Source organism: Gambusia affinis, linkage group LG12, assembly GCF_019740435.1.
Source record: "Gambusia affinis linkage group LG12, SWU_Gaff_1.0, whole genome shotgun sequence".
Lineage (NCBI taxonomy): Eukaryota > Metazoa > Chordata > Actinopteri > Cyprinodontiformes > Poeciliidae > Gambusia > Gambusia affinis.
Window position 1 is genome coordinate 24691907 of NC_057879.1, and position 19638 is coordinate 24711544.

Sequence of the window (19638 nt, forward strand, 5' to 3'; positions counted from 1 at the left end):
TGGTCGAAACACATAATGCCCTGGATTTTTATTTCATTTTGTGACATTTCAAAAGGATTTCTTTTGTTTGTGTGTGTGGTGGTTGGGTCTACAAAAAAACAAACAGAAAACAGAGTCATGAATCAAACTGGGAAACTGGAATGGTCATTGGGATAGAGGTACAGACAAAGAAAAACTACAAGTAGCCTTGTTCAGTACCAAACTCTTCACAGAAGAGAGCACTTTTTTTTTTTTTAGTTTTTTTTTTTTCCCAAATGAAGGCACCCGATAACATGTGGTTCTTGGCCTTTCAGCCTTTACTTTTCTTTTGTAAAGTAGAGAAAACGTCTAATTTTTTTTCAATTCATACATGTTTGTTATTACATAGAGGCTGGAATGATAAATGTCAGTTACTGCATTTTTTTACTCCCTTATATATAGATATATATATATATTTGTTTAGAGCAACAAGTAACAAAAGAATGAAGTTTTTCCATGAGCAAATTTAAAATAAAAAAAGGGGGAGGGGACGATACAAAAATATTTATTTAAAAAAAAAACAACAAAAAAACAATGAGATGGAGGAAAAACAATGAAAAATGAGGCCGTCTAGTGAAAACCAAATGGTAAAATCATACAAAAGCAGCATCAGTCAATTAAAAAAACAAATCATAATAGTGCTTAGATACATCAGAAGCAGCAAAGACTTCTGGGAAAGTCTTCATCCCAATTGTTTTGTTACTTGTCTCAGGAATAAAAAAATGTATGGAAGAGCTTTATGGAGGATCTGATGCCAAACAAAGGCCTCGCCTACCGGCCTGCCACTCCGGACTCAACACGACAAAGTGGTTGAACAAAAGAAACATGTTCAATATTTTAAAAAAATATATGTAGATGTAGCTAAATGTAGCAAAACACTGACTACAGCTTGGGGGCACCGGTGAGAGGTACAGTGTATTTAAAATTTAGCAGAAAAAAAAAGACATGAATGGCGAGGAGAGGGAAGGTGGGGAGAAATAACTTTTTGTAAACACGGCACAATAAATAGATCCAACAGCAGGTTCTGCACCATGCATGTGATGACATACATTTTTCTGTGGTACAACTTTCACTCGTTATTTTTGCACCAGTTGCAGTTTGTCATTTTCTCTTTTAATGTTTTTTTTTCTTTTTAACTTTGTATCGAGTGCAAAACATCACAAATGAACAATTCTGTATTCAAGTAATGTTATATACAAGAACGAGGGGCGGTGGTGGTCGGGGGTATTTTGGGGCATTTAAAGGTGGGGCCAGGGTATTTATTACAAATATGCTGTACTGTACATATAATTGCCATATTAAGAATTTACAGACGATCTCTTATTAACAAACGGGGGGGGAATTATGGGAGGGGAGAAGAAAAGAAAATTTGTACGAGACGAGCATTGCAATTAAGTCCCAAAACGGTTGCCGTGGAAACCCAACCTTGCCGTGCTCATTCAGCCACCACTTGCATTCACGACTAAACAAAATGATGCATAGCACCTTAAAAAAAAAAAAAAAAAAAAAAAAAAAAGAGGAAATAAAAAGCAGAGGGAAGAAAACGGCGCCTCCGCCAGGTGACGTTTCCCTCGCAGCCGGCGGCGGAGGCTACGTGACTTCCATGGCCACTGTGTTCTCTGACAGACTGTTCAGCGCTGGCTTGTCTTGCTCCAGATTCTCCCTGGAACGGGACAAAGGACGGCAGAGGAGCACCGTTAGCTTAAATGCTTACAGACGGTTTCAGGTTTTTAAGGTTTATTTGTAAAAGTGACACAAACATCAGGAAAAGTTTCATTTAATTCCAGAATGAACTTTTCAGCTTCTCGTGCAGAATATATAAAAGTTTAACCTCAATATTCATTTAGTTCAACAAACAGCATTAATGACTAATGTTTATGGTAGAAATATAGGATTCAACAATTATTTTTGTTTTACTTTGGTTTGAACTGATCTAAACCATCTTTGGGAAGTTGCTTGTCGCAGTTGAGACGCTCTGATTGATCAACACAACAGAAACCGGCTCATTGCTTAAAACAAGACAAATTGACTCGTTTTGGGTCCAACAACAAATTGAACCACTTGACTGAATTTTGCAGTTTCAATTAGCAAAAACAAGTATAAATCTGTCCAACTGCATTTCTGCTTCAGCTTGAGAATGTGGCGTAAAAAATAAAATAATTTTTTAAACACCAGATCCAATTTAAAAATGTTTTGTCTTGCCTTGTTTTTTAAAAACAAATACAAATGGCAGAATATATTTACAGAAAACAGCTTTAATCATTCCTTCTGTGAATTGTATGACAGTATTTAGACCAACAAATTTATTCTGGTAACACTTTATTCTCCCATTATTTCAACTTTATTGAAATAAAGTCATGCGACTTAAGTTATTTATAAACCCAAGATGTTAGGTATTTCATTAGTATATAGTTTAAATATACATATACGTGTATAAAATTGGGTATATTTTGTTAAGCTGCAGTAACAAGTAAATCCACTGGGATTAATAAAGGACTAATCTGTTCTATTCCCAGAGCTAAACATGGAGAAAAACTGTCAGTTTTTATGCTCCTCTAATCTGGAACAAATATCCAGAAAACTGTAAAACTGCAGAAACACTGAGCTCCTTTAGCCAAAGCTAAAACCTAATTTAAGAATTGCCTTTAATCAGTAACAACATTCTGGCTTTTTTTGTTCTTTATTGTGGAAAAAAAACCTAACATTTTGTTTGATTTAGACCTGTTGCAATAAGCAATAAATGAATCGCATAATGAATTAAAACAAATTCAATCATTTCCATTTGCATGATTTACTGTTTTTATTTTCCTTCTTTCTACCAAAAACTGGACGATAAAAATCTTCTGGTTTGGTGCTTTTGCCTCAACTAACCTTTTTTTGAAGAACAATTTTGTTTACAGAGATTTAAAGGACCAGAGGTGTTTCCTCACCTGGGCACCAAGTCCAGCGGGGAGGTGGTGGAGGCGGCCACCTTGGGTTTCTGACAGTTGGCGGTTGCTGCGTGGGCGAGCTTTAAGGCGGATGTCGACATGGTGGTGCTCAGCGTCCGCGGCGCGTGGATGCGCTTGCCGGCGGGGATCGCCAGACGGAGGCTGTTGTTGTTTCCCAGCAGGACCTGAGTGGCGTTGGCGGGGGGGTGGGCTGTGCCGTTGTTACTGGTGGCGGAGCTGGGGTGGAGCAAGGCGGACGTCGGGGTGGCGGTGGGAGGAGCCGGGACGGCGGGGGACGGGGACGCTGTGCTCGAGAGCGACAAGCCCTTGTAGACACCTGAGGTTGGGGTGAAAACGGGTGGTGGTGGGGTGGGAGGGGCAGAAAGGCAACAAGGTGACAGGGGGAGGAAGGGTTTGGAGATGGAGGTTGAAATTATCTTTTAGGGGGAAATGAAATAAATCACACTTTTTAAAAATGTTTTCAAAGGGGCCACAGAAAACTGCTAAATACGAATTTAAACAAAAAAATTATTTAGGAACACTTTACTGAGTTTGCGTATTTAAAAAGCGACCAATCTGGGTCTTTTTAATGTTCATGAACAAAATTTTAAAATCATTATCACTGCAACAGGTTTTCTGGCTGTTGAAATCTTTTAAGTTCATGTTTTCACATCTAAAATACTAAATCTTACCAAATATTTTGTCTAATTTCCAGTGCAAATATCTCAGTGCACTTCAAATAAGAAAAACTGACTTACAAGAAACTTTTTGGCAAGAAATACAAACTTATTTTACATCAAAAAATTCTTAATATACATGAAAAAATGTTTATTCCATTGGGAGATTATTAACTTATAACATTGGCAAAGAGTTTAGTTATAGGTGAAATAATGAAATAATTTTTTAATCAATATTGACTGTAAACAAGCTCTTATATCTTGCTGAAAAGTTACCAGTAAATTAGCTTCATCTTATTTCAAGTGTATTAAGAAATGTGAAGTAGAAACTAGACCAAAAGATTTTGTGTTTTTACAGTGTTCTTGTTTTCCAAAAAGTTAAAATACTTTTTTTCTGTTTTGTTAATCTACCAACCTGCATGTTCATTTTTATTTTAATGTTATGCAGACGATCTCATTTACAACAGAGGATGGTTTTGTTTAAGAAAAGGGGGGGGATTGAAACAATTAATCAGAACAATCGTGATTAATCAATAGCTGAAATAATAGCCAACTAACTTAGTAATCGATTAATCGTTAACTGTAGTAACCACCAGTTGGAGCAGTAATTACGCCAAATTGTATAAAAATACATGTTGCAATTTTTTTTGGATTTGTCTGAACGTTTGTTCAACCCAGAACTCTTCAAGTAGCAGTTTTAGCTTCACTTTATTCAATTTCTGTCAAGAAAATCTGTTATTAAGCACATTCTGCAAACCAATTATTAATCAAGTAATCAACAGATCAGAACTAAACTGTAGTGACGTTCAGTTAAGCAGGTAGGACTGAGCTTTTTTTAAACTTTACTATAGATTATCAGTCCTTCACTGGAGGAGTGCTAAATTAGTAAAACATTGATTATTTTAAAAAAAAGAAATTTATTATTTATTTGCATCTTTTAATGCATTTCTAATATTGTTTGGAAAAGGCTTAAATAAAATATGCGCAGAATGTGCCAGTTTTTTTAAATCAATTAATCGTCAGAACAATCGATTAATCAATAACTAAAATAATTGCTATAACAACAATACAAGTAATTATGAAACTTGACTAAATTAAATAAGTTATTACAATACGTTAGCTAAAAACAAGCAGAATGAGATGTTTTAGTGTCTGCTCACAAAAATAAAAACTGAAATTTGTCATTTGAGCAGTTGACCAGAAAACCCAGAAAATCACTGATTTGTTATGCATGGTGAGGATTTTAAAAGAGAAAACCTTCTTATGTCACCGTCTATAGAATATTTTTTGTAGTCAAGAACAGATTTAAGCAATCAATAAAGGCTGCTTCTTGTTTCTCATCAGATTCCCAAATAAAGGAAGGCGTAGAGTTTCATAAACTCTAGTTTTCTGCTTTTATTTGATCTTTGGGGAAATTTCATCCAGCGGCACTCTAGGGTGGAGCGTTTGTGTCGCCGGCTGTACCTGAGGAGAGGACGCCATTGACTCCGCCTCCCAGGGCCAGCTCGTCCTTGGTTTTCAGAGCCAGCAGTTGTTCGGCGGAGACGAGGGCCGAGGCGGCGAAGTGAGCGCTGGCCTCGTCCAGCGTGTTCACCAGACTCTGTGTGAGGAAGAGGAGGAGAGGTTAGGAGAAACCCAGCCGCTGAGCGCGTGTGGCGGCGGCGGAGGAGGCGCAGCAGCGTGCAGACCTGTGTGCTGTTGGCAGTGCTGTTGGCGTGGTGCTGCTGCTGGATCTGCTCCAGCTGCTGCTTGTGCATCAGAGACAGCTGCTCCTGATGCTGCTGGTACTGTTCTGCTGTGAACGCTGAGACAGAGGAGAAAGTTAGCCATCCGGTAAAAAAAACAAAACACGTCTTTATACCACACTGAGATGAAATACTGCCATACAACAATCTGGGTTACTTTGAGAGAAGAAAAAAAAAAGCTTCATGAAACATCGACTGCTGATCCTGGATGTACGAAAGTAAAGAATCAAAGATGAAAGGAGGATTAGCGTGTCCACAACTTCATTTTGTGATCTGGCATGAAATAATTCATCGGATTACTTGTGTTTAACTGTTAAGCTGCTGCAGGTACAACAGGAAGTAGTAAGAGCAAAAGGAGATTTAAATTGTTTTATACAGAAACAATTAATCAATTACTGAAATAATCGTCAACTAATTTAGTGAACAATTAATAATTAAATGGAGAACAGAGACTCAAAAAAGGCAATTTGCTGAAGAAATGAATTCAAAACTGTTAAAAATAAAATACATTTTACATTTAAAATGAAACACCTGCTTGGTCTGTAAATATGTTCTACCCAGAACTCCTTGGTGTCGAGTTAATTTATACAACACAGAGATAAAATACTGCAGTAACCAGGCTGATTCCTTTTAACCAAAAAACAAATAAATATTAGTTACTTTAATCTCAAATGATGCTTTCTAACAGTAAAGCATCATGAAACACTGACTGTCTAACCTTTGTGTGTGAAAGTACAGAATCAAAAGACGAGTAGGAGGTTTTGCACGTTGTAACTTCACACCAGGCCTGAAACGATTAATCAGATTACTTATGATCAATTGTGATTAATTAAGCAGCTGCAGGTATAACTGGGAGAAATAAGAGTAAAAGAGACTCAACTTTTTTCATACTCATTTAAAACTGAAACGACTAATCATGATTTATCTACTGTTGAACGAATTTGCAACAAATTTAATAATTCACTAATCGGTTTACAGACTCAGAAAAAAACAATTTGCTGAAAAAACAAAGCAGAAATTAAGCCAAAACTGCAACAAAAAATATACATTTAAACTTGACTTTTATCCACAGTCAGTTTGGGGAAAAACAAACTAAGAGCAACTCGGCCTCAGTATAAAAACATTGCAGAAATCACAAAAGGAAGAAAAAAGTAGATTGTGTACTGAATTTGCCATTGGTTAGTTTAGATTTCGAAACATCATCTCAAAAATTTCTGTTTCAGTCTGATTTTAACACTTTCGCACAGACAGGACATGAAACTGAAAAGGAAAGACCTATCCTCTGGTAATATGGTGGGAAAACAACCGTCCAACCTTTTCATTTAACTTGGGAAATGCGTCAAATATTTGCAGTGGATCCTAGTTTAATCCCTTTAAAAACATCTTTAACTGCCTATTTTTACAGGTCAAACACCAGACATGTTTTAGTGTTTGACCCGTAAAAACATTAATGCATACATACGGTGGATGTTTTACATTCATACATACACTTTTCATTTTTTGGGAATGAAAAGCTGTGAAACCAAACAGGTTCTCAAAACACCCAGCTAAACATTTTCAAACAGCAGGTGAGAACTTAAATGTGTTTGGATCAAATCTGTGTCACTTCATTCATCTCTTAGCGTTTCTAAGCAATCAGTTGGATTTCCCAGTGTGTGCAAACAGAACCAGAACCAAACCAGAACCTGTTCAGATGTAACAGTACATCTGGTGTAAAGCTAAAGCTAATCTTCAGAAGCAGGAATTCAATCACATCCAAGTCAGGAAAAAAAAAAAAAAAACCCATTAAAATCCTGCTGCTTGTAAAACATCAGCATTTTCTGCCTGACTTTTGGTTTTTGCCTCGAGTCTTTTGATTTTTTACTTTTTATTGATTTCAAAGTCTTGTTTCTCATGTCATGGACTGAAGCAGCTTCATGCTTCTCTGAAATATTGATGTCCTCTGTCCCCTGCCGACCCATAAATTTTCTATTCCACAGCATCTGAGATTATTAGTCCCTCTATTCTCCAAGTCAAACATCTGATGACATCTCCAGCATATCAAATTCCTCCAATCTAAAGTTTTCCCAGTTAACTCTGTAGCGCTGTAGCGCAGCTTTCAGCAGAAGAAGTCTGTTAATTTGACTCATGCCTGGGCATTTTCATTACGGTGCAGCTTCACAAACACAATCAATAACCAAAAGCTTGTAACCCATGTAAAAACAATGTTTGCACCACCATCAGACCAGCTGCACCTGAATGCCTTCAGAGTGCGGCATTTAGCAACAGATCCGGAGTGAGTCATGAATTTATTCATCACATCCAGGTTTAATTGACACCTCTGGGACCGGGAGGGCAGCTCAAACTTAAAAACAAGAACAAATCTTTCACAAAGCAAGTGGCAGGAGTCGGAGCCATTTGGTTCTGTAAACAAATGTAAAATTAAAGCAGATGCAGTAACATTGTTAAAATAACTGATATAGTTATATGATTGACACTGGAAGAATTAATTATTCAGTTACTCTTTGAGACAAAATCGATACAACCCGACTCATTTGTCCTTGCACAAACAGTCTCACTTCTTCAACAACAGCTTTTCACAGCTGATTAAACTAAAGAGCTGCTCCAAGTTTAAAAATAACATGGAAAGAATCTCCAGACAAAAAAACGTGAGAACCACTTTTTGGGACAAACAGGAAAAGACGGAAGTTATTTTTGGGTAAGTGGGGTTCCCCAAGGTTCATTCCTGGAGCCACTACATGTTTCCACTAGCTTAGCATCTGGGTTAACCTTCAGAGTCACACAAAGACCGTTATAAAGTCTGCCTTCTATCAGATGAAAAACATTTCCAGGATAAAAGGACTAATCCCCCAAAAAAAGAAACTCATCCATGGTTTATTTTTAGTCACATTTATTACTGCAACAGTGTCTTCACAGGTCTGCCTACACTGCACCTAACTGAGGCTAGTTAGCATAGCCACTGATGATGGCAGATAAACAGTTTTCCTGTAACAGCTAGTTGATTCTCTGCAATCTAGCAGTGAGTACATGAGGATGATTGATAGCGCCAAGACCCGTCTCCTGGCTCTGATGGGCTGATTTTGGTCAGGAGTGATGCATTTCAGACAGCAACAGCAGCTCAGGAAGGTGGTGTTTTTCACAGATTTTTCTGTGAATAATCTGGTCATTGATTTATCGACACCGATTTCCTCAATTTTGGGAAATTGGTGATCGGCTGATGCTTCCACGTGGAGCCGATCTTATCCACCAATCTCATCTACCTCAGCTCTAAAAATCGGCCTCTGTCCTCTGCTCTGCAGTGAGAGAGTTTTGTCCGACAGACCCGACCCGACCCAACCCACCAGGTCATGCCTGCACGTTTAATAATCAGACCACTGTTACCAACTCAACTTTCTTGCTATAATTAGCCACATTTCAAACAAAATTGGTATTGGCAAAAATGAGCATCGGCAGAGCAGGGAATGTTGGAAAACGGCCATTTGTGCAACTCTATAAACCGTCATGACATGATGAGAGTTTCAACAAATATGTTAAAAAATTTTTTAATAAAAGTTACAAACTGCAGCTTTAAAGAACCCGCTGAGGGGACTTACCAGCAACGGGTGTGGGAGGAGGGACCACCCTGGCCGGGCGCTGCGATCCGAACGGTCGTCCCCCAGCTGAGGCGGAGAACGGGCGCTTCACGCTTCGACTGATCCTCCTGAACAGCGGCTGGGCGTTGTCCAGCTCGTGTAGTGGTAGTGTCCGAGGTCTGAAGTGCCTCCAGCGGCACGACTTTATATTAGACAGTATCTGGCTGAGGTCCGAGGAGGGGGGCGCAGCCGAGGGGGGGGAACTTCTGTCCGAGGTATTCGTTTCTGAGGTACCGGCGAGCGCGTAGGGAGCCGGCGAGCGTGAAGTCGCAGAGGGAGGCGGAGAGGCGGGCGGCGGCAGGTCGGGCGTCTCTGGGTCCAGTTGGTGGAACGAGTCGTCATGGTCGGTATGAGCCCGGTCCAGCAACACCCTGCAGAACCACCAGAACCAAACGGTCAGGAAAAACTTCTTTTAATTAAATCAAAGTCAACAGTTCATGTAACCAAAAAAATAAATCATGAATCAGAATAATGTCCGCCCTCTATTCACATAAAAATAAAATTAGCTTCTCAGCTCAGAAAACGATTTCAGACCAGCACCAGTAAGAAAGTTTGGACCGATATCAATGACACTGTTATGGCCGATAAACTAATATTTATATATTTCACTTTGACAAATTTGGAAAAAAGAAACGCATCCAGAAAAAGTTAAAAATATCGGCTCAGTTTTATTCATCAAACCGATACCGATGTTGGTGCCGATATAATATATAATATATCGTGAAATTTGTCTATTAGACATATTTTAAATACTCAATTTGAAATTTGATTTTCAGATTTATTTTAAATCCAGCAAGATTAAGATTGTTAAAGAAACAAACATTTAATTTAACTGCATCTTTCTGAAGCCATGTTTTTTTTTATTAATTTCAGTTCCTTGTAAGTTATAAATGTAATCTACAAACGTTTTACAGGTATTTACCCACACTTCCACACAGAATGTAAAATATGCAACAATCAGTGATTTATACAAGTTATATTTCAACTGCACGAGATTTCCATGACATTTCTTTTCTCCATCTCCACTCTAACATGTGATTGTGTTTCAGAAAAACTGTTGGCGTGAAGCAGAACGGACCTGCCGCCTCGTCCTACGCGTCGCCGCGCCATGCCCAGGCAGCGGCGTGGAACCGTCAGCGTAGTGAGGCTGTAGCGGAAGCGCGCTTCGGCCGAGCCGCCGTCCCAGGCGCCGCTCCACGGCCAGCTGCCCACCAGGTCCGGACGGGCCTGGACACACAGAACCGCAGCAGTTAGCCTGACCCGACCCTGAAGGGAACCAGGACTGTGGCCGATAAAAACCTCGACTGCAGGCTAACAACCAATAACACATCGTTTGACAGGTTTAATAAAATCCAAGCACATTTCAAGAGTTTTCAAGGTAAGTTTTCAGACTTTTCCAGCACCTCAACTTGGAGATAAAAACACAACAAATGAACTAAAAAAAAAAATTATTTAAATTCACAATCACATTCCTGAAAGTCATTTCAGGAAAAGAAGTAAATTTTTTCCAAAAATGATTTTTTATGTATTTTGTCTAAAACATCTTTGGGCAAAAAAATGACTTCGGCCATCATGTTAGGAATATGATGAAATATTATTTATTACTGTTAATAGTTTTTGTGTTATTATTCTACAGTAGACACAGGGAAAGCTTGATACAAGGCAAAATGTCTAACAGCTCACACACCTGATTGGCAAGAGGAAAAAAACCTAACAAAAAAATCCTGAAATTTCAATAATTTTTGTTTTACTTTTAACAGACGATCAATAAGTCATTGATAAATTAGGAATAATAAATACTTTGAAACAATCCAAATAAATTCCAGGATTTCCAAGGCGGTTTGTTTAGAGCTGGAGTTAAAAGTTTGAGGCTTACGGCGTAGTACTGGCAGCCGGCTCTCCTGCGAAACGCGTACGCTCCGTCGGGGTCGTTCTCCTCCTCCGCTTCCGAAGAGCCTGAGTGGAGCTGTGGGCAGAAGAGGTCAAAGGTCAGGGTTCCCGTCAAGTTCAAGGATAAAGAGTGCATTCACCATGAAGTTCTGTCGCTCTCAGAAGTGCAGATTTAATCTTAAACTGCACCAGAGAGAAGATGGGAAAGATTTCTGACAGTTTGTTTTTGTGTTTAAATTAAATCCTGTAATTGTAATTTTTCCATCAATATATAATTTCTTTTTTTTCTACTTAAAACATGCTCCCAATACTTGCTGAAAAGCTACTTTTAAGTTAGTTTTGTCTTATTTTACATGTACTACGATATTTGCCCTATAAACTAAACCAAATTATTTGGTAAGATTTTGTGTTTTTGCAGTGCAGACCTCAAGAAACTTAAATCAAAATCCATCGTTTGATCGCTGACGATGAGCTAACCCGTTAGCGCCTTACCTGGGAGAATGGCTCGTCGTCGGAGCTGGGGAAGTCGTACTGGTTCAGGTCCTTGGCGTTGAACACGACCGGACCCACGTGGTGGGCCGTTCCCGACGACAACGGCAACATCTTCGGCTTCTTCTCGTATCTCCTCTTCGGCCGCTGGGGTTCTGCCTTCTCGGGCTGCGAGAGCAAAGCGTTAGTACGACAAGGTTCTGGTGCCGCTAAGGCTATCGCCACGTTCCTGACAGCAGCTTCACCTTGGACTTGTAGTCCTTGGAGTCCAGATGGTCCTGGTGTCGGTACTGATTGGTGAGCGGAACCAAGGGGATGATCTGCGGCCTCACCAGCGCCCGCTCAGCCAGAACCTCCGCCATTATTTCTCCACCAAAGTCCGACATGGAGTTTCTGGAGACGGAAATGAAACCAGTACAGGCTTTCTGAGTTTGAACACTTTTCAGTAAAATTCAAGAACTTTTTCAGGACCACACTTTGGAGATAAAAACAAAACAAATGAACTAAAACTAAGAAAAGAGTTTCAGTACACATTTATATATATCATAATATATGTACACCTTTATATATTTTATTTAGTACAATAAATTATTTTTTTGGTTTTACTATTTTATATCCGACAGCAGGAACAAAATGTTATGTTTTGAAGTGTTTCTCACTCACCCGGACTGATCCGAGAACAAAACATTAATTTAACAAAAAAAAAAAATCCCCAAATTTAAAAAATGTTGTTTAATATTAAAATGTTAGGTAATCAAAAGAGTTTCCAAAATGCTGACTTAAAACCTTAAACTTAATTCAAGTCAAATTTAAATTCAAAATACTTTAATTGATCCGAAAGGGAAACTAAATGTGGTAACTCATTAATTCAAATCCGTCAAAGCTGTTATAATTTTAAAAAAAGCTATTGGGGAATAATAAGCATGTATAGCATTGAAATGATTAAAAGAAATTATATTCCGGTAACTGACCTTCGTTGTCAAATTAAATGATAACATATCGTCACCTTCCTAAAATAACTGCCCAAGTCATTTTTTTTTTTTTTTTTTTTTTACCAAAAAATGAATTAAGCAAAAAAAAAAAAACAGAAAAAAAAACGTTACAAACAAAACCTCTAAATGTGTCCTTGCCAAGTTTTCTGGCTCTTAAATATAAATAACTTAAGTGATTCTAACTAAACTAAAACAAGGAAAAACAAAAAGATGTCAGTCTTTTTATTAAGTATGCGAAAATATCTGGTTTTAACTGTAAATAATGTTTTCCAAATTTGCTTTCAACAAACGGTTTGTACTTTATTACTTGAGTGTCAAGCACTTTACGCAGAAATCAAGCACCTTCCAAGCACCTGGCTGGAATTCCAGTGTTTTCCAGGATTTCATAGGAACTCAGCTTGATGCTTCGGTTCCGTTTGGGAAGCAGAACTTTGGGTCTGCGGTGGGACTCACCGCTTCTCGACGATTTCCAGCGTGAGGTGCAGCAGCTCCCTCTTGCTTTTCTCTCTCCTCTTGATCATCTCCAGAATGGTGACGGCCCGGCTCAGGTCTCTGCGGAGCTTCAGCATCTTCTCATACGACGCCTCGTCGTTCTTACGGTTCTGAGCGAGTAGAGACAAACGACCCAGCAGTCAGGAGTTTGAACGCTTGTGAAAAGGATTAAAGGCTCATGTTTGATTCATGGCCCTCAATTAGGATTTAAGGCTGTGATAAATAAATGAACAAAACCACGAAGGTCTGATGACAAAAACATGGAAGCTGAGGCCCCAGACTGTTAACTTTCTGTATATAAATACTCAAAATTACTATTTCAGCTTGGATTTGTGGACAAATATCAGTCACTTACAGCATAAAGAAAAAATTAAAATGCTTATATATATATATATATATATATATATATATATATATATATATATATATAATATATATATATATATATATATATATATATATATATATATATATATATATATATAATATATATATATATATATATATATAATTTTTTTTTAAAAGAGCAACCAGTAATTTAAGGAGTTTTTAGATTTTCTAGAGCTGATCGGCCAAAAATTACTTTTAAAACAATTGTCAGTTAATTTTAACCAACTCAATAACTGACTATTTTAGCAACATTTCAGATAAAACAAACAAATGGAATAGTTTTTTTTAAATTAGTTATCGGCCAGAATTGGAGCGCCTCTATTATAAACCCAACATGACTAACTATTTTATCCAAAACCAATTAAATTTAACAGAAATTTGTATTTCACTGCATGTTTAGTCTCATTTAAATTCAGCTGCTAATTTCTAATAAAATCTGTCTCAGTTTTCCACAAGCCAAACAGAATTTAAATTTCGTTTTATAATTAAATCCATTCATCAAAGCCTTGTTCAAAACTGAAAACTTTTTAAACCATGCATGGAAATTTATTTCTCGATTTCTCTGTCAGAGGGAACAAAAGCTGACATTTAAATCTCACATTTTCCATCTTTCAGGATAAAACTAAAGCTGTAAGTTTTTCCATCTTATTTCTGCTTCATTTGTTCACGTAAAAAAAACAACAACACTTAAAACGACTAATCAGAGAGAAAAGGAAAACGCCTCTGATGCTGCAGTTCAATAACAGCCTGATTGGTTCATTAGAAAACTATTGTGATAAAAACTCGACCTGGATTAAAATGCTTCAAAAAGACAATAATATGAGCCACAGAGTCGGTCGTCTACATTAATCAGCAATTTAATGTGACCTAAACTATTAGATTTAAAGTTACTGCAGGTCCGATCCAGTAACCAGCATTTCAGACGTTGTCCAAAGTCTGGTTCAGGGGCCATTTGCAGCCCTTGGAATACTGATTCATGGCCCCTCATTATAAAATTCAAAAACTGTAAAAATGTGGTTCACAGTTCGTTCATTTAATACAGGTGGACAAAAATGTTTTATAGAAATTTTAAAAATAGAAAACATTACATGAAACAAAGTTTTGACTTTTACCAGACACATTTTCCCCAATTTATTTAGATTTTATTTGAAGGGAATGTGAAGTTTGATCACAAACATGCAGCAACAATTACTAAAGTAAAACTGGAGTGAATCTATTCATTAAAGTTGGCAACTTTTTCAAATAAAAAGTGACTCCCCAATTTATTCGAAAGAGATGATGAGAACAGACAATATATATAAATATATACATATATATATATATTTTTTTCTCCGAAGACTTTTTGCGGCGGTAGTGGCTCATATTTTTTGTGACAGTAGGCAGACTGGAAAGCGAGTGAGGAGAGGGGGGAAGACATGCGGCAAAGGTTGCCGGGACCGGGAGTCGAACCCGCGACGTCCGCGTCGAGGACTAAGGCCTCCAAACGTGGGGCGTGCTAACGCCCTACGCCACCACAGCACGCCCCCTGACAAAATATTTTATTTAAAAAATAAAACATATTTGGAAAATCTGTTTTCAGTGAAGACAATTTTATGTTTACAGATCCTTTTCTACAAAAATCTAAATATGTTTAATTTATTACTGAACAACTAAAAGTTAATAAAAAAAATTTTAAGAAGAGAAATATTTTTGTACTTTTGACTATAAAATAAAAATTGTGGCTCATGAATACTTTATATTTAGCACATTTGGCTACAAGTTTGAACACTGTCTAAATCTCGAACCGTGTTTTTTACTTTACCATCAGGAAATATGATATTAGTCAAAAGTTTCATGACTGACAGCAAGTTTCCCAGCAGAGTTTAATCCACCTGTGTCTATTTTTAGCTTGTCACAGGTGAGGTAAGAGTTAATTGTGCCAACATCAGAGCTGAAGTAAGCAGAACATTTACGTCTCTGCAGCCTGGATCCACGCAATCTGTTCACGCTTCACAAAAAGAACGAGGTAGAAACGGAAAAGAAAAAAGAAATCCCTGCAGGTGGAACTGAACCCCGTTTGTTCACAATAAAACACCTTCATGACTCAACAGCTTCTGCAGCGAAAAATACCCTAAAAGAAAACTTGCTGAAAACGAGTGCAGGGTTTTGGGAAACGAACCTTCCTGGTCTGCATCTTCTCGGTGCGCCGTCGGAACGCCACGTACGGGTCGCCGGTGCTGGAGCCGTCGCGCTTCTCCTGCTTGACGGTGGGGATCAGGGAGTTGGCCTTGCTGTTTTTCCTCTTGCGGCTCCAGTAGTCGAACACCTCCTTGATCAGCTCGTCGTCCTCCTTCAGCAGCAGCTTGGCTTCGGGGAGACTCACCGGCTGGAAGGACAAAACACAAAAAAACCCGAGTCAGATCGCTGAATCTTTAGCGGCTTCCAGCTGCGGCGGGAAAAACTGACCTGCTGTCCGCTGCCTTTCTCCAGCCGGTCGATCATCTCTTCAAACTGAAGGCAGCTGATCTCCATCTTCTTCTTTAGCTTGTTGACGAAGGCCTCGTCGTCAGTGTCCAGGTCGTAGTCTGGCTGCTCCGTGTCCAAGCTGAAAGCTGAAAAAATAAAATAAAAAAAATAAGCCAAACGCAATTTTATGAACATTAAAAAAACTGTTGTGAAAATTTCAACAATATTTCAGTCATTAAGCAGAACAAAAACAAACAATAGCTCACAATAAAATGCAGTCAGTCTACTGGGCCAGACTCAGAAAAAAAACTTAATGAAGTCATAATATTGAGAGAAAAAAGTTGTATGAGAAATTAAATCATGTAAGAATAAAGTTAGTGTCACGAGTAGTAAAAAAATAAAAATAAAAATCTGAGAAAAAAACTGACAATACAAGAATAAAGTTATAACATAATAAAGTCGCAAGACAAAAAGTCAAAATATGAAAATAAAACCACAATATTTCCAGAAAAAAAGTTGATTGAAGTGGTAATTTTATATAAACTGATACAAAGAATTAGAGATGCAGAGACATAAAAATTTGGGCGGATATCAATATCCGATATTAATACACAAGTTATGGCCAATTTACTGATAGTGTGTACATTTCACTACCTTTTGTTTGTTTGTTAAAAAAAACAAACAAAAACAAAAACACTCAACAAAAAACAAGCAAGATAAAAAATAATTACTGGTTGTTCTTAACGGCCCAGTTTTATTCCTCAGTCCGAACCAAATATCGGACGATGTCGACGTTAGTGCAAATATATCGTGCATCCCTATAAAAAAATTTAATTAAATGTGAAACCTTTGTGACGTTTAAACTTTGCCATCGGTTTTACAAATGGAAAATACTTCAACACTAAATCATCATCAGACTTTGAAACAATAGTGCAAACAACTGCATCCATTTCAAAGGAAGAATCCCAGACCTAACATTGATAATCATTGAAGCTTTGCTCTCATTAATTTAGTAATTTTGATCTTTTAGAACATTTTTCTGCATTTATAACGTCTCAGATAATTCATCATCCAGGCCAATTAAAACAGGCCGGCTCAAACCGTTTCAAACGCTTTCAAATATCCAAAACATTATAAAGAAACCAGAAAGCATTGTGCAGTGAGGTCAAAGGTCAAACTAAGTACAGGCAGCAGCTCCATTCATCAGAAACAGAGCAGCACAAGAAGACCAAAACAACGGGAACATGCCGGACATCATAGTCTGGATGATCATCAGGCTTAATTACACTTAATTGACCTTTTGGATAAATGAAGGATTAATTCCTGTAGCACTATCTGTGTTTATCTATTGAAATGTTTTTAGGCAGTTTGCCAAATGTAATTCATTTTTCTCTCACTGAACCCCCAGCAGATTATTCATCTCAGATCCGAAGCTTCAGAAACAGATTTAATCAATAATATTGATTAAAAAAACTGGAGAGAATATCTCCTCTGACTCTTCTAGAGTGGATTCTGTGCCGTTAGGAAGTCAGATGAGAGATAACAAACCGATTCAGATCAATAAACGTCATAAAAACTTGATCAGATCTCAATGACAGAAACATATCGCCACAGAATAAGAATAGATAAACAAAACGGCTTCAAAACGAACATTTAATCTGATTCAAATCAGGCACTTTCAGTTAAAAGCAGCAGCTGTTACTGTGGAAAAACTCCAGATTAATCATTTTTGATCTTCAGAATGACGAGGATTTCCTTCAGGTTTGGGAGAAACCCAGAAGAAGAGCAGCTGTGAGATGGACCAAACGTTTTATTCCACATCCAGCAGAGTTTGAAGAACAGCAAATTGCTTTTCTTTGAGAAACAATCGTGGAAACCACTAGTGACACAGAAACGCAGAGCAATCCGGCAAACTCATTTCCTCTGAGATTACAGGGCGAGGAAATCTCCCCGACAATCTGCAGCTAACCAGTACTTTAGTTAGCCATTAACTGGATTCAAAAAGCTGGCACCTCCTCAAGATTTCTCACATTAGAAATGCATTAAAAGATCCAAAGAAATTCCCTTTATATTGAAGAAAAACATTTAATTCCCTCAAATGCAGCAACACAGAATCCATTTAGCGTTTAGTGTAGTAGTTTTTTTTTGTCTCTAACTGTCAGACTGCAGATGGATGTGCATCAGAGTTACAATATGGAAGTTGCTCTGATCAGGTTTTTTTGGTGGTGAAAAGATCACCCGTGAGAACGTGACAACTCCGTAAAAATCTCAAAGTAAACGTCTGAAGGCCTTTACTTGTAAAATACATGATTAGTTTATTTACTTTAGTTTGTGTGGCTATGAAACAGGAGACTCACGCTGTATGTGAATGAGCTGCTTTGGCATCTTGTAGTCGCCGGGGTAGAGGGAGTCGTAGTAGGTGATGTTGCTCTCCGCCTCGGGGACCGGGATGACCATGTTGTCCCGCTTCTCGCCGTAGACCTGCTGCGCCGAGATGGCCCGCTGGAGATGGTGTTCCTGTGGAGAGAGAGAGAGAGAATAAAGAGGCTGCTGCAGAAAAATAAAAAAATCAGCCAGACGCAGTCGGTTCAGAACGATCCGAGATACTAAAGTATCTGATCTGATCGCAACTGTATGTTCAACGTATGTTTAAAGAAAGAAATCGATTTCCCATATACATTCAAAAAATGTTTTGTGACAGAGACCGAGGGTTTATAATTTAAGACAAGAAAATATATATTTTTAAATTATTAAAGTTACCAAAAAATAAAGTTTTTGTATATCAATGTGTGGAGCAGATTTATGAAGTGCAAATATAAACCATCTTAAAAACAGTTCAAAAAGGGACTTATTGGAAAATATGTCTAATATATACAAAAATGCTATTATTGATTTTAAAAATGTATAAATAATTGTCCATTTAAGGATGAGTGTGAGGTTTATGTGTCCGTGTAGGATAATTTAAGAGTTTATCTGATGTTTGGAGATTTAACCTCTGCAGTAAGTTGAAGAGAGGGGCAGAAAATCATAAAAACATCTTGTATCTTCTACTGCATGTCAATGGGGACGATAATTTTCTGCTTGTCTATTTGAAATAAGTTTTAAGGAGAAACCAAAACGGTGCTAGATGGAAACATCCTCACCCACCAGTTCAGTGGATCCTTCAGTTTTTCCCTGAAAAGTCCCATCATGTGGGATCCTGTGATCTGCTCTCCTTCTCACTTTATTCCCCAAAACAAATCGCCTTTTTCAGCTTCTCCACACCAACAACCAAAAGCCTCCGACAAATAAATCAACCGAGATTCACAGAGTTACAGCAACATTTTTTCCTTTATGCTGCAGGTCAAATATTAAAAACCAAGAGCTCCCACTATTTCTGATATGAAACCAAACAGCAGAATGTGTGGCTCTGTGGTTAATGAAAAGACAGAAGTTTGTTAAATTAGTCGTGGCCCTCAAAAAAATTTCATCAAATTAATTGTGGTTTCTGTCAATAAACAACAAAATAGCCAACATTTTCAATTCAGAAACCCTTTCTGCTGCCAAATTACTGAATAAATATACATATGAGCTGAATAACAAACATTATTTTAATCAGTTTTTTTTAATTCTTCAACCATCAGATTGATGCAAAGTGTTTCATGATCAGTCATGGATATTCTTTAAAAAATAAGCATTGTGGATGCCAACATTAGCGTCTGAGCTGCTGCAGCATGTTTAGCATTGCGATGCTAGTTTAGGTTTGAATAGCTTTGCCAAGTTAGCTCCTTTGAGCACAGTAATAATCTTTCCCAGTGTCCCACCAAATCCATTTTTAAGCAGAAATTAACCCTCAGTGGGTCAAGAGAACCGGCTTAGCTGTCTATCGATATCATTGGTGGTGCATCAGATTTATGGGTGTACTAGAAACACAATAGAAAGGTTCCGTCTGGGACATT

At 37.8% G+C, this 19638-nt stretch overlaps 1 protein-coding gene across 2 annotated transcripts in view; it reads right to left on the bottom strand.

Annotated features, from left to right (window-relative positions):
- LOC122841288 (enhancer of polycomb homolog 1-like) overlaps positions 1–19638 on the bottom strand; it is a 35270-nt gene continuing 15632 nt past the window's right edge. For both annotated transcript variants that reach the window (XM_044134477.1, XM_044134476.1), the window contains 13 exons: positions 18058–18217; positions 15701–15846; positions 15414–15620; positions 12827–12975; positions 11627–11774; positions 11385–11549; positions 10879–10968; positions 10081–10229; positions 8964–9373; positions 5314–5429; positions 5090–5225; positions 2949–3285; positions 1–1681 (listed from right to left, as the gene is read on the bottom strand). In XM_044134477.1, coding sequence (XP_043990412.1) covers positions 1609–1681; positions 2949–3285; positions 5090–5225; positions 5314–5429; positions 8964–9373; positions 10081–10229; positions 10879–10968; positions 11385–11549; positions 11627–11774; positions 12827–12975; positions 15414–15620; positions 15701–15846; positions 18058–18157 — 2226 coding nt within the window. In that variant the 5' untranslated portion in view covers positions 18158–18217 and the 3' untranslated portion in view covers positions 1–1608. The remainder of the gene's footprint in view (positions 1682–2948; positions 3286–5089; positions 5226–5313; positions 5430–8963; positions 9374–10080; positions 10230–10878; positions 10969–11384; positions 11550–11626; positions 11775–12826; positions 12976–15413; positions 15621–15700; positions 15847–18057; positions 18218–19638) is intronic.